Below are 15,157 nucleotides of genomic sequence, written 5' to 3' on the forward strand. Positions count from 1 at the left end.
AAGCTGGGGCTGTTACGCTCAGAGGGTAACAAGGGTCACAAATGTAACAAGACAGCAAGCAAGCGAGCTGGTGCCCAGGATAGCTCAACTTCTGGAAGCACTCTGGACTTCAGAGACATTTGAAGGGGCTTTGAACGTCCCCATGCAGTACAATGGGGGCAAAGGCAATTCATCCCAGTGCTGAGGGGCATGGGGACCCCCAGGAGACCCAGGAGCTACCCATGGATGGCACCAACCTCAGGCACAAAGTCAAAAACATCCTCTGCTTGCTGGAACCTTCCGTGATCCTCCAAACGTAAAGTGAGTATAAAATAGCAACGGTTGGTGAGGCTGTGGAGAATAGGGAACCCTCATAAACTGTTGGTGGGAATGCAAATCAGTGCAATCACTGAGGAAAAGAAGATGCAGGTTTCTCAAAAAACTAAAAGTAGAACTACCAAGTGACCCAACAATCGCACCCCTGGATATTTATCAAAAAAAACAAAAAACAAAAACAAAAGAAAACATGAATTTGAAAAGATACTTGCACACCAGTGTTCCTAGCAGACTTATTTACAATAGCCAACGTATGGAAACGGGTACATATATGCAGTGGCATACTACTCAGCTGTAAAAAAGAACAACGTGTTGCCATTTGCACGAACATGGATGGACTTGGACATTATGCTTAGTGAGATAAGTCAGAGAGAGAAAGACGAATACTGTCTGACACCATGCGTGCATGTGTGCATGCTCAATCACTTATTTGCGTCTGACTCTTTGAGACCCCATAGACTGTAACCTGCCAGGCTCCTCTGTCCGTGGGATCTTCCAGGCAAGAATATTGGATTGGGTGGCCACTTCCTCCTCCAGGGGATCTTCCTGACCCAGGGATCAAACCCACATCTCAATCAGGGGTACAAAGACCTCCCCTTCCCTGAACCTCAGATAGGCCCTCCTGGAGGTGGGGGGATGGAGGTACAAGCTATTAGGTGTATGGCCATAGGGATGTACTGTACAACACAGGAAATAGAGCCACTACTTTGTAATAACTTTTAATGGAGTGTAACTTTTAAAAAATGCACAAAAAATGTAAAAACTAATCTATGCAAAAAATTGAAACACTCAAATAAAGGTAAAGTGGGTGTCATGTCTGATTCTCAGTCTCTCGCTGTTTGGAATGAAAAGGTGCCTTGTGCTCTGGGAAACTGGGGCTTTTACGAGATGTCTTCTGAGCTGTTTTCCTGCCTGCTCTGGACCCTTGGGTGTTTTGAAGGGAGGTGTCAGGCTCCCTGGGCTGCAGGGCCTTTGCTCTGTAGCCCATCCCGCCAGCAGACTCTCCAGCCAGGGGACGGGGAGCCCTGGAGGACAGATCTTCCAGGGGCGAGGTGGGGAGAGGCTCGAGGTCACTCATCATGGCCACACCATGAAGATGGAAGCAGGGGGACAACAGGGGAGGGTCTTCCAAGAGCAGGTGGCTGTGCTGCACGAGGCAGAGGGAAGACGCCTCCTTCCCCTGCCACATCCCTCTGCCAGGCCCAGGAGGTGGTGCCATCCTTCGGTTGACAAGAGTGAGCCCAGGGCACTCACCTGCCCCTCTGGAGACCTCTCCAGTATCTCTAGATGGACATAGATGGACAGGAGCTGCCAGGCAATGGCAGGGTCTGGGTGGGGCTGACTACCCCAGGGTTTCCTTGGGTACCTTGGTACCTTGGATGGCCATCTCTGGACTTGGCTGGGGTTTTGGTGGATGCATTTGTGGGGCTGGAGGCTGGAGGCTGCAGGAGGACCAGCTCACGTCACGCATCCTCCCTTATCAAGAGCCCACACAGCACAAATCTCCATCCAGGTCTGCCTTCTCCCCTTTCTGCCCTTGTCGTTTCTGTTTAGTCACTGAGTCCCATCTGACTCTTTGTGGCCCCAGGGACTGCAGCACGCCAGGCTTCCCTGTCCTTCACTATCTCCTGCAGTTTGCTCAAACTCATGTCCATTGAATCGGTGATGCCATCCAACCATCTCATCCTTTGTTGGCCCCTTCGCCTCCTGCCCTCAATCTTTCCCAGCATCAGGGTCTTTCCCAAAGGGTTGATTCTTCACATCAGGTGGCCAAAGTATTGGAGCTTCAGCTTTAGCATCGGTCCTTTCAATGGCTATTTAGGACTGATTTCCTTTAGAATGGACTGGCTTGATCTCCTTGCAGTCCAAGGGACTCTCAAGAGTCTCCTCCAGCACCACAATTCCAAAGCATCAATTTTTCAGTGCTCAGAATTCTTTATGGCTTCCTGCCCTACTTATCTCTATTATGTCCACACTTTTGTGATCACATGGGCTTATTTTATGTTCTATTTTTACCCCATGAAGCATTATGTACTAAGCATGCTTTTATAATGCTACAATCATTTTATAATTGTTTGTTACGTAAGTGAACCAAGTTGGCTGGAGGACAGGACTTTTAGTTTTCAATTCAGATGAGCAATGACTGATTTAACGGTTCTCTGATGCAATAGACGTAAGTCTGGAGTTCAACCCTGGGTCAAATATAGAAAATCACAATATGGCAGTGGATATTTCTCAAGGCTCTAAACCTAGCAACTATTGGATCAATCATCGTTTGCTAATACATTTGCCTCTGTGTCTATGCCGTGTTCATAAATTCATGTCAACATCCACTCAAGGAATCACCTTGCCCTAGTGTGAATTCAGGACCGGAGTGGGACTGCAGGCCAGGGGTTCAGTGTCTGAGTGCTGATCTCCTCCCTGAAGTCTCTGAGTTTCTGGAGACTTGTGACGTTGGAGACAATGAAAACAAGGCACCTTCTGTGGAAAGGGCACTTGATAAATGATAGCAAAAATGGCGCCTGGGAAACAGACAGCTTTAAAAGTTTCATGCCCCTGAAGACCTTCCACTCAGTTATTTGTTATAAATAAAAATCAGAAACCATCAGAACGTCCAACAATTTTGAGAATTCAAGTGAAAGAAAGGTTTGTCTTCAAAATGAAGGTAAAGTCCTAGTTCAACTGGAACTGATTTTCGTTACTTAATGTGACGTCTGAGTTTCCCGTGCTGCTCTGCTAAACCACCACGTTCCCTGTGGCTCAGTGGTGAAGACGACCTGCCAGTGCAGGAGACGTGAGTTTGATCCCTGAGCCGGGAAGATCCCCCGGAGAAGGAAATGGCAACCCACTCCGGTATTCTTGCCTGGGAAATCCCATCAACAGAGGAGCCTGGCAGGCTACAGTCCATGGGGTCGCAAAGAATTGGATACAACTGAGTGTCTGAGCACACACGCACAGGCTTACAACAGCAAAGCTTATTTGACAGTTCTGCGGTCAGAGGCCCAAAAGGGACTCATTGGGCTAAAATCAAGGTGTCACCAGGGCTCTGCTCCTCCTGGAGGCTCTGGAGGATGGTCTGTTCCCTGGCCTTTTCCAGCTTTAGAGGTGGCCTGCATTTCCTTGGCTCCTGGCCCCTTCCTCCACCCTCAAAGCCGGCAGCACTGTGTCTTCACCCACAGCTCCTTCTCCGACCCTGACCCTCTTCTTCCCTCTTTCACTTCTAAGGAGCCTTGTGATGCCATTGGATTCATCTAAATGATCCAAACTAATTGTTCCTAGAGGAGTCTGGTGGGCTGCAGTCCACGGGGTCACAAAGAGTCAGACACAACTGAGCATGCACACACAAGACCCTTAAACTGATCACATCTGCAAAGTCCCCGGTGCCATGCAAGGTGACAGTCACAGGTTCTGAGAATTAGGATGTGGACATACCTGGAGGCCATTTTTCTTCTGACCACACATGATATTAATAATAAGAAAACAGTCATAAGGAGACATGGTTAAGGCACGAACACGGGGAGGGTACCACCAATAAACATGATGGAAATGTCACGGAAAAGGACAGGAACAGCTCAGGTATAAATGACAATTGATTTGTTAGAGAGTTGGGGGTGATTCTCCCCCCAACATTAAACAAACTCTCCATTCCCAGAGCAAAAGATATTACATCACTTTAGCCATAGAATCCCTTTCTTCAAAAGCAAGGTCATGCAGCAAGCCACCTGGCAAAAGCAGACAATCTCCTTTTTCAGTGCGCAATCCACAGCTTGCCAAGCCCTCTTCCCAAAAACATCACTGTACTTGATCTTGTCTGTCTCAACCAGAGGCTGGACAGTTGTGATATTTCCCTTCTCAGAAATTAGGTAGCCAAGGCCTAGAGGAGGTTGGTGGATAGTGGAGTAGGGTGTTGATTGAGCTGGACCTTCTGGCTGCTTCCAGTGGTTGTTCCTACTCCTGCCTGGCGCTCAGACACCTCCAGAAATGAGAACTCCCTGCCTGCGTAAACAGCCTGTTCCATACTTGGATCTCCTCTTATGACAGCCTGGGATTCGAAACCCTTTGCTGCAATGCCTGCACCTGGACAAATTTCTCCTCGAGCAACAAAGTACAAAGGAGCTATGAGGGACTAAAAATAACTGAGCGCATGCGCAGCTGGGGCAAATTATGGCCATGCATGCATGCCCCGTCACTTCAGTCATGCCAGACTCTTTGTGACCCCACAGACAGTAGCCTCTATCCATGGGATTCTCCAGGCAAGAATACTGGAGTGGGTTTCTATGTCCTCCTCTAGGGCATCTTCCAGACCCAGGTATCAAATCCATGTCTCTTATGTCTCTGGCTTGCAGGCGGATTCTTTACTGCTGGGCCACTGCTGTCCCAAATTATGGACAACAAAATACAAACAGACAAAAAAAAAACAAAAAACCCAAATGCCACTTCTGAAGAGCTGGAGCAAAAACAGGAAGTTGGAAGCAAAAGCAGGGTACCGGAGCATGCCCCCTGCACTCAACACCACAAAGGGGTGGGCAGAACATCCAAGCCACCCCGCTGGCCCCGCCCCTGGACACACCCCTGCCCACAGACCAGGCGAGGTATATTTCCCGTGGTGCCAAACAAGGTGCTCAGAGATAAGTGTTTTGTTTATGCACGTAGGATCCAGAGCAAGACTGTCAGAGTTCAAATCCCAGGGCTGCCGTTTGCTAGCTGTCTTTATCTAAGCTCTCCCATGGAAGTAATAACATGATCTACTTTCTATGGTAAGAAGGGATTAACAATCTAATACACCTGAAGTAATGAGAGTGAAATAGTTCTCAGTGTGGATAAGCCGTTAATTAGGAGTGTGTGCCCGGCCCATAACTAGGTGTCCCTGTTACCTCCTGGGGAGGCGCTCTCCCTGGCGCCTGGCAGAGCACCCAGCACAGTAAATAGTCATGTTTGCTGAATGCCTGGAGTGAAATGAGCACTTTTATTAATATTAGTACAGATGCAGATTTCAATATTCTGTTTCAATCCAAGGCCAACATTTTTGTCCTTTTTATAAAGCACACATGTAATATTTATCACTTTTTACCACTGGCCTTCTCTCTCACTCCCTGCTGTGCTATGAAATAAATCTTTTAAACCTTTTTCACTGCCGGGCATTCGCATGCACTGCCCATTCCAACTGTACTTAATCGGAACGTTTCCCAAGAGTTCCTCCCCAATGGAGTCAGATGGGTGGATGGAGGTCCTTGCATGCCAGGAGATCAAGCTGGAGGAACCGCTGCCTTCTAACAGCTGGGAAAGATTGAAGGCAAAAGGAGAAGGGGGCGTGGGGAATGAGATGGTTAGATAGCATCACCGACTCAGTGGATATGAATCTGAGCAAATTGAGGGAGCCAGTGGAGGGCAGAGGAGCCTGGCGTGCTGCCGTCCATGGGCTAGCAGAGGATCAGACACTTTTAGCGACTGAACAACAGCAACATATAACCCAGTTGCTTTTGGGAATCAGATCCCATTGGCTCTTTCTCAACTTCCTTCTTTTTACTCCAGAGCCTCCACCATCTGACCATCAGCCTTCTTTCCTGAAGCCTGATTTTTGGATAGTTTGCCTCCACACGGGCACCACGGGAAGACTCTAGACCACTACCCATCCGTGTCCCTCTGTGTGTGTGAGAGAAGGGAGGACAGTCATCTTTGGGTTTCAATCCTTTTATCCCTAGCTGGCTGTGAGATGGGGGTGGAGCATTAACCAGGGTCCTTTGTGGGCTTCTAGGGGAGAGGGTTCAAGTTCCATCCCCAACACCAAGCTCCACAAATTTTGTGTATGTGGGCACTCTACAGAAGAAAGATCTGTCCTCTCCATCAGTTTTTAAAGGCCTCTAGAAACCAGAAACCATATAACCACGGGCTTGGAGAAGTCACTTCACCCCTGTAAGCCTCTGTTTCTTCATCCAAAAAACGAAGGTAATGATAATGCTCTCTGATCTCATGTTATAGAAATGTTATAAATGAGAAAATAGATCCAAACCCAAAACTGCTCAACAAAAACACAGGAGGTGATTAATATTTCGTCACAACATTTGTCAATTCAGAAGATACTTAGGTTACTTGGACTTTAAATTTTGGATTTTTTTGTGCACAAATTATAGTAAACTAAAGACTACATATAATTATTAATTTTTTTTTCTTGGAGGTGGACATTAGGGAAATTTAGATTAGAGGACACAGTATGGGTAATAAGAAAATGGACAGAGAGCTCAGTAATGATGACAGCAGGTAATACTGTGGACTGAATATAGATACAGACATAGACACAGATATCTACTTTAATCCTTCCAAGAAGCCCATAGGGGAAGTTTACATCATGTCCTTTTTACAGATGTCGATTCTGAGAATCAGAACAGTGAAAAGACCAGGTCGAGGTCAGACTGCAGAGCTGGGATGTGAAGGCTGTACTAGTTAACTCCCAGCCCTCATGCTGAACCACGGTGCTCTCGACCATGTCCTGCTTAATAAAGCCCAAAGTTGTTCACTTTACATTGTCTGTCTCCAGGCAAAGTCATTTTGCCTTTTCTGGGCTCTGTGGAAATGCCTCTGATTCTTCAAGCTGTGCTTTGAACCTGGTTCAGCACCTCACCATTCAAAGGGTTAAGAAAAGCTACACAAGACAACTGGCAAGCCCTACGTGGGCCTCAAGCTTCCTTCCTGTAAAATGGGTATATTTCTGCTCCCTCGAAGGGCTGAAAGGAATGTTCCACTGGGTCTTGGTGCAGAGGCCCCGTGCTGGGGTGACATGAGGGCTTATTCTGTGCTTGATGGGAAAGCTGATCAGTGAGGAAGAGAATGACAGCGGGAGGGCTAGGATACACTGAACCACCAAGAAACCTGTGTTTGCAGCATCTCTGGGGTTGGGACCACCCGAGAGGTGGCCATGGAGAGACACTGCACAGAGGTGAGCAGACCTGGGTCTTATCCTGCTCTGTCTTGGCTTTTTCAGGGTCTCTCTACTGATAACTGAAAAACTGTCACCAGCCATCTGGTTCTACAAGGATTAAGTCAGTAGCCACTTCAGTCACTGAGCTTCAATACCCCCTGAAAGGAGTTCAGGGCAGAGATCAGGAATAAGGTGCTCTCTGTGCAAAACTGGCAGAGCAGGCCTTCAGATAGTTAGATATTTTCAGAAGATTTTATGAGCCCAAAGTCTTGCATATTCTCACATCTAGAAAGGCACTAAAACCATTAACAGTGACATCTGTTCCTTGTGACTTACCAGCAAACTTTTGCCAACATGCATGCTTGACCACATGCATCCCGCTTCACCAAAATCACATATATACTGACACTCCTCATATCTTTTTGGAGCAGTTTCTCAGAGCCAGCTGAGAGGCTGTCTCCCGGACTGCAGTCCTCATTTTGCCACAAATAAAACTTAACTCACAACTCTCACGATGTGCTATTTTTTTCAGTCCACACTGTGATCTGTGTCCCCACTCAGGGCCACCCACAGACAGATAGATAGGAAGACAGATAGGAAGATGAAACAGGACGGGTGTGCATGCACGCCCTGGAGCCCTGACCCCTGTGAAGAGATGGGAGCTGCGTGGACCAGGCACAGGGCGCCCTACCTTTCTCAGCTCCCTCCTGGTCATGCTTCTCCAAGAGCAGGTGGCACGGGCTCTTGGGCAGAAAGGGCAGGCTCACCAGCTGGGCCAAGGCGGGGATGACGATCACTCCAAACAGATACGGCCAGGTGCTCTCCTGAAGGCAGAAAAAGGGGGTTGGTGAATGGTGAGGTCATTGTTTGGGGGGAGCTGGACCCCTGGGCCAGGCAGCTTCTGCTTTCTGCACAGGGTCCCCCTACCCAGGATAAACCCCAGGAACAAAGACTAGGGAGGGACTGGACACTGGTTTTGTTAGGGAACCGTTGACTGAGACCGCCCACCCTGGCCATACTGCTCGTACGAGTTGTTTCACGACAGGAGGTCCCAAAACTAAATGGGAAAATTCAGGAGGGGCCAAAAGAGGGGAAGAAATGCCCATCCATAAGTCCTGCCAACCTCCTCGAAGCCCTCACTCTGGAATCATCTTGTCTACGAGATACTCGCACCACCAGGAAGGACCCTGAGTCACATCAAATGTGGGCACAAGCAAGATGATTGGCCAGAGACAACCCCAGAAAGCTGACCCCACCCCCTCAAAGCATGAGACTGTGGTTTAGTTAGGGGAACCAATGACCGAAACCACCTTCCCTGGCCAGGCCTGAAAGCAACCACTTGCATGAGTTATCTTACAACAGGAGACTGTGGTAAGGAACACAGAACTAACAAACTACCACCAACCAGAATAATTCGGGAAAGGTCAAAAGAAGAGGAGACACCAGCCCAAATGTCCTGTCAACTTCCCAGAATCCTCCTCACTGGAATACATCTTGGCTGAGTGATGCCCGCACCTCCAGGAAGGACCCTGAGTCAGAGTGATTGGCCAGAGACAACCTGGAAACTAGTCACATCACCGCAAAATCCGAGACTGTGAGCCACCTGGCGGAGCAGTTCTCCTGGGTTCCCTCAACCCTGCTGCTCTCTGCCCGGGCGCCCCTTCCCAATAAAGTCTTTTGCTTTGACAGCACGTGTGTCTCCTCAGACAATTCAGTTCTGTGTTAGATAAGAGCCCACTCTGGGGCCCTGGAAAGGCTCCCCCTTCCTGCAATAGGGTGACCCTGAGAAGGAGGAGTTTGGGGAAGCCAAGAACTGGCTGAATCAGAGGCCACAGGGGCAGCAAGGCCAGCCTGAGGGGCTCTGGTCTTTCCAGGTTGTGTGGCTGAGAACATTCTCATGGCCCCTCGAATCCCCTTCTCCTCACCCGGGGAATGGGCACAGCCGCGGCCACCTCTCCAGCAGTCGTGAGAGTGGGCTCAGATAAAGCTTGGCCTGTGGGCTTTATGCTTTGCCAGCACCCAGTAGGTGTGCAGAAGAAGCGACTGCTCTGCTGGTGTCACCAGCCAGACACCTCCGAGGCCCGTGACCTGACTCATCTTGCCCCCGTCACTGAAGGTCAGCTGGAGCTTTCCCGAGTCCCCACGGAAGTGAGGGTGGTGGGGCCTCCAGACACAGGCCACCCCGGAACCTACAGCATACTCCATTAAAGAGGCATTTTGAGCCCCTTTGAGGGCTTCCCAGGTGGCGCTAGTGGTAAAGAACCCACCTGCCAATGCAGGAGACTTAAGAGACGTGAGTTCGATCCCTGGGTCAGGAAGTTCCCCTGGAGGAGGGTATGGCAACCCACTGCAGTATTCTTGCCTGTAGATCCCATGGACAGAGGAGGCTGGCGAGCTATAGTCCATGGGGTCACAAAGAGTCGGACACGACAGAAGCGACTTAGCACACAGGAGCAGCACCATTCACCTGTTACATAGCTTAAATGCAGCACAGAGTCTTTATTATTATGCTGATTAAGGCAGCATTTGCCCTGATTTTTTTTTTAAACCCAGGTTTACAAATGAACTCTCACTGCCCCTCTGAAAGAAGAAGTCAGAAGGAGGCGTTTTGAAGGGGACAAAGAGGAAAAACAAAGTTCTCAACCTGGAATTCTCAAGCATTTTCTTTCCTGAGAAAGTACAAGGAGACAGTCAAGGAGAAAAGGAGATGTGTCCAGACCTGGAAAGGCTTCGCACCTGTCAAAGGTTCAGCTGGCCTCCGGTCAGTCCTGCCAGGAGGAGTCCATCCTGAGGTGGAGACCGCAGCGCCCTTGTAATGGAGACAAGCCCAGTTGGATCTGCTTCTTTGACTTTAACCCTTGCTTTTCGTTGCTTTTGTTATTACGTGCGTGCTAGGTGGCTTCATGCAACCCCTTGGACTACAACCCCCCAGGCTCTTCTGTTGATGGGATTCTCCAGGCAAGAATACTGGAGTGGGGTGCCATTTCCTCCTCCAGGGGATGTTCCCAACCCAAGGACTGAACCCACGTCTCCTGCATTGGCTGATGGGTTCTTTACCACTAGTGCCACCTGGGAAGTGCTGTGTTGTTGTTCTATATGCTACATGACAGGCTAATAAATTGGAGACAAAATGTTGAGGCAAGGAATACAACTTCATTCAGAAAGCCAGTTGACATAGAAGATGGCAGACTGGTGTCTCCAAAAAGCCATCTTCTGGGGGTCTGGATGCCAGCTTCTTTTATAGAGCAGAAAGGAAGAGGAGGTGAGGAAATAAAGAAAAAAGGCCATTTATTGTGCAAAATAGGAGGGAAAATGTTACTATCTTCTTTTCTCTAGCCATTCACAGGTGGGCAAGGTCAGATTGTCTCCCTGTGAGCTGAAAAAGCCACTTTGCTGTTGTTCAGTTGAACAGTTGTTCAGTTGACCAGTTGTATCCCACTCTGGGACCCCATGGACTGCAGCATGCCAGGTTGCCTTGTCCTTCACTGTCTCCTGGCATTTGCTCAAATTCATGTCCATTGAATCGCTGATGCTATCTAACCATCTCTTCCTCATTCTGGACACAGTAACAAGTTATATTCGCAAACAAGGAGCAGGCTCAAGGAGTTAATCGTTAGAGAAACTGCATCACCCAGTCACTTAAACAGTTATCCAGCCTTAGAGTGTCAGGGACCTTGCTTGCTCCCTGGGGAAAGAGATGGCAACCCAATGCATGTCCTTGAGTTGTTTCTACAGAAACAAAGACCCCACCACATGGAAACTGCTGCCCACCAGCATGTAGACCCCCAGGCTGGTTGGAATCAGCAAACTGACATTTAGATTCCTGAACCATCATCTTGTTGCCTCACCACCAACCAGTCAGGTGATAAAGATAACATTCCTTCTTGATCTTGGAAGGGGCCATGATGACGCTTAGATTTGGATTGCATAAACTGTCAATTTACACACAGAAGTATGATTCCAGAAATGTTGCATTGTAGATTCAAGGAAATGGAGGGTGTCCATCTCAGTTCAAAGGCTCCTGGTTGTCCTCAGAGCCGGGTCCAAGGGCCATTGAACAGCAGCAAAGCCATCCGTGACCCATCCTCCAGCCAACCTCCCACGTCTCCAGCATTCCCTGGCCCTGCAGTCATCATTCCCAATGAGCCTGAGTGGATCACGCCTCTGCACATCTGTACGTGCTGTTCCTTCTCCAGGAGTACCTTCCAGCTCCCCTCCTTCTTCCACCCAATGGCAGCTCCAAGGATGCCACCCCTGGGAGGTACCTCTCTAATTTGATGCTCTGGGAAAAGCCTATGGTCCTTGCCCCTCATGTCCTCCACCTGCCTTTTGTCTGGGGGAAATTTTTTAGCCAAAGAGTAAGTTTAATCAGAGAAGTGAGAAAATGCGGAGACAAAGGAAAACCATCCAACAGACTAAATAATAATAGTTTAGTTATTAAGCAAAGTCAAGGACATTTAGTCCCTTTTCAAGGACTATGGATAATATTCTAAGCCATATCCTGTGAGCTGTCTTATGGATATTAAAACCCCTATCAGGTGGAAGAAGTTAATTATATGATGACCAGACTGTGGCCATAACATAAGCTGCCACAATTCTGAGAGTTGGCCTCAAAGAAATGGTGATGGTGGTGGTTTAGTTGCTAAGTCGTGTCTGACTCTTGCGACCCCAGGGACTGCAGCCTGCCAGGCACCTCTGTTCATGCGATTCTCCAGGCAAGAATACTGGAGTGGGTTGCCATTTCCTTCTCCAGACCCAAATAAATAAGCAGGAACTTTTTTGGGAAACGAGAACAAACCAATTCTGGAACTGAAGGTCAACTATACTTAATCAAAGTGATGCTGATCAGACCATCGCATGACCAATTTCAAGACGGCTGTCAGAGCTGAGTGTGCTCTTTCTACATGGAGCCCCCTCCCTCCACCTGTAAAACCTCTTGCCCAACCCTGATTGTTGGTGGTGGTGGGGTGGGTTGTGGAGTCAACCTTTGGACAGAAATCTGCCCTCTCACCCAGCTGCCAGCAACCAAAATAAAGCAAACTTCCCTTTCCACCAAGCTTGCCTCTGTATAGCCTTTTCAGCAGCAAGCAGCTGGACACAACTTGGGCTGTGTTTGCCTAGGGCTTCCGGTATGACCTGCCTAGGGCTTCCCAGGAGGCACTAGAGATAAAGAATCCGCCTGCCAGTGCAGGAGACATAAGAGATGTGGGTTCCATCCCTGTGTTGGGAAGATTCTCTGAAGGAGGGAATGGCAACCCACTCCAGTATTCTTGCCTGGAGACTCTTATGCACAGAGGAGCCTGGCGGGCTATCGTCCATGGGGTTGCAAAGACTGACATGACTGAAGTGATGTAGCATGTACGCACATGACCTATCTAACTCAGGACCACTAGGAGGTACAGAGAGTAAATCTCAGATGAGTCTTTTTAAAAATTTTATTTTATTTTTAAGTGGAGAATAATTGTTTTGCAATATTGTGTGTGCTTTGTCGCTCAGTTGTGTCTGACACTTTGAGACCCCAGGTACTGTAGGCCCCTAGGGTCCTCTGTTCGTGGAATTCTCCAAGCAAGAATGAAGGAGTCTTTTGGGCCTAGAAAAGAGAACAACAGTCTCAAAGGCCCCTTGCTGAATCATCTAACTTTGGAGAAAACAAAACAGAATTTTAGTTCCACCCTGATGCTCCAGGCCGGTCGCATCTATCTGGGACTTATCAACCCCTGTCCAGAAACCTTCCACCCCCTACACCTGCCCAGAAGACTTATCGCCCCCTGTCCAGGAACTTTGCACCCCCTACATCCGCCCAGAAGACTTATCACCCCCTGCCCAACTACAAATGTCATCTCAACAAAAGAATACTCAAAATATCCCGCCTGATTAACGTTTCCCTTATCGCTTCCACAAACCTCCCTATAAGTATGAAGCCTCCCTGATCCCTCTCGGCGCTCAGCCTGGTCGTTAGGCCGACTGTCACCCCTCCTTGCCTGAATAAAGGTAACCTACTTCTGTTGAGGTCGTCTTTCCTTATCTGCCTCACCGGAACTATACCCTACAAAGAATACTGGAGTGGGTTGCCATTTCCTTCTCCAGGGGATCCTTCTGACCCAGGGATGGAACCCACGTCTCCTGTGTCTCCTGCATTGCTGGCAGATTCTTTACCCACTGAGGGTTGGATTCTGCCACACATCAACATGAATCAGCCATAGGTAAGCATATGTGCCCTTCCTCTTGAACCTTCTTTCCACCTCCCACCCCACCCCACCCTTCTCGGTTGATGAGTCTTTTTGGTGCCAATTGGACCCTGATGTGTTCAGTAATGCCTGAGGTCAGAGCCCTTACACATGCTGATTTCACTTGAGAAGAAAGAAAAATGGATAGTCTTGTCAGCAGAGATGATTATCGCTTTCTCTTCGGTAAGGTGAGTGAGTCTCGCAAAAACTCCATTGTCTTCCTCTTTAATCTACCGAGACTTCCTTTTCAAAAATAGACTTCTAGGTCTTATTTCCCTCAGGCTATAGATGACCTCAGGTATTTCCATAAATAAAACCCTCCTGGACCCTGATGAGACAGCTCGAACTTTTAAGTAGAGTTGGAATCATTGATCTTATCCCAAGTCAGGTTCTAATTTAAGGACAGTATATTGTGTCCCCCCCAACCCGCCCCCCCTCCACTCAAGAGGAGCAAGTAAGGTGATGCTGGGGCCTCTCCTACCACCACCAGGACAGGTGCTGGAGGTGAGAAGGGCTAGAAGGAAATCTCTCTTCTCAACTATGAGGGGATAAACTGGGTTATTTTTCTCTGAATGTCTTCCTATTTAAAATCTCATCCACTAGAATCAAGGCTAGCATTTATCCACTTCTCCACGTGCCAAGCTCCGTGCTGGATACTTTACCAATGTAACTGCAATGCAGTTTAAAAACATACAGTTCATGGTGTTATTGAAACACAACCTTGGTTTTCATCTCCTCTGCATGTGTGCTAGGTCACTTCAGTCATGTCTGACTCTTTGCAACCCTACGGACTGTAGCCTGCCAGGCTCCTCTGTCCATAGGATTCTCCAGGCAAGAATACTGGAGTGGGTTGCTGTGCCTTCCTCCAGGGGATCTTCCCAACCCAGGGACAGAACCCACATCTCTTATATCTCTTGCACTGGTAGGCAGATTCTTTACCACTAGCACCACCTGGGAAGCCCTTTTATCTCCTACATTTGTTCAAAATGGAATCAGTGAGAATGCCCTTCCCTTCCTCATCTCAGTGGTTTTAGATGGTCTTAAGACCACAGTTTCAAAATGATAATGAAATCAACCTGACTGAATGACATATTTTCTATTCCCCCAGTCCAAGCCTGCTTCAAGCTGGAGTCTACAGTGGAAAGAGTTGGGGGTGGGGGATTGATGGTTGCGTCTCATTTTTCCTCCTCCCCCTGCAATTCCCTGGCTTCTATTCAGTGTCTGACTCCTCTAAGATGAAACAGTGGTGACGAACTGGGTCAGGTCTCTGGGGCTGGCAGATGTTTCTCATGGATCTTCTTTCCTCATGAGCATTTTCAGGGGAATTCTGTAGAGTTCCATCCTTAGAACCAACCCCTCTCCCACTACAGTTTCCCTGACCTGGGAGTTTGCACCTCATTCTCTTCTGGAGAGTCCTCTCCTCTGCAGCCCCAAGGAACCCAAGGTCAAGGCTCCTGAGTATTCTGAAAGTTGTGCCCAGCACCCTAAGAGGTGAGTTGAGCTGAAGCCCAGCCTTCTCTGACCTTCAAGCTGAGGGCCCTCAGGGCTTGTCTATTAACTATGCTTTTTATTTCCTATGTTTTATGATGATCTGATATCTTGGAGCCTTACTGATCTTGGAGATACTTCCCCCCCTAGGCTAGTGAATTCCTAGCAAATAACTTGCCTGGGAGCATGCCTTTAACATACAAACCAACCA

The 15,157-nt window shown here is 48.4% G+C and overlaps 1 protein-coding gene across 1 annotated transcript in view; it reads right to left on the bottom strand.

The window, feature by feature from the left end:
- SLC2A9 (solute carrier family 2 member 9) overlaps positions 1–15,157 on the bottom strand; it is a 220,702-nt gene that overhangs the window by 127,657 nt on the left and 77,888 nt on the right. The window contains exon 7 of the mRNA XM_043448459.1: positions 7,923–8,055. Within this exon, the coding sequence (XP_043304394.1) occupies positions 7,923–8,055 (133 nt within the window). The remainder of the gene's footprint in view (positions 1–7,922; positions 8,056–15,157) is intronic.

The sequence above is a fragment of the Cervus canadensis genome, chromosome 26 (genome assembly GCF_019320065.1).
Source record: "Cervus canadensis isolate Bull #8, Minnesota chromosome 26, ASM1932006v1, whole genome shotgun sequence".
In the NCBI taxonomy this organism is placed as follows: domain Eukaryota; kingdom Metazoa; phylum Chordata; class Mammalia; order Artiodactyla; family Cervidae; genus Cervus; species Cervus canadensis.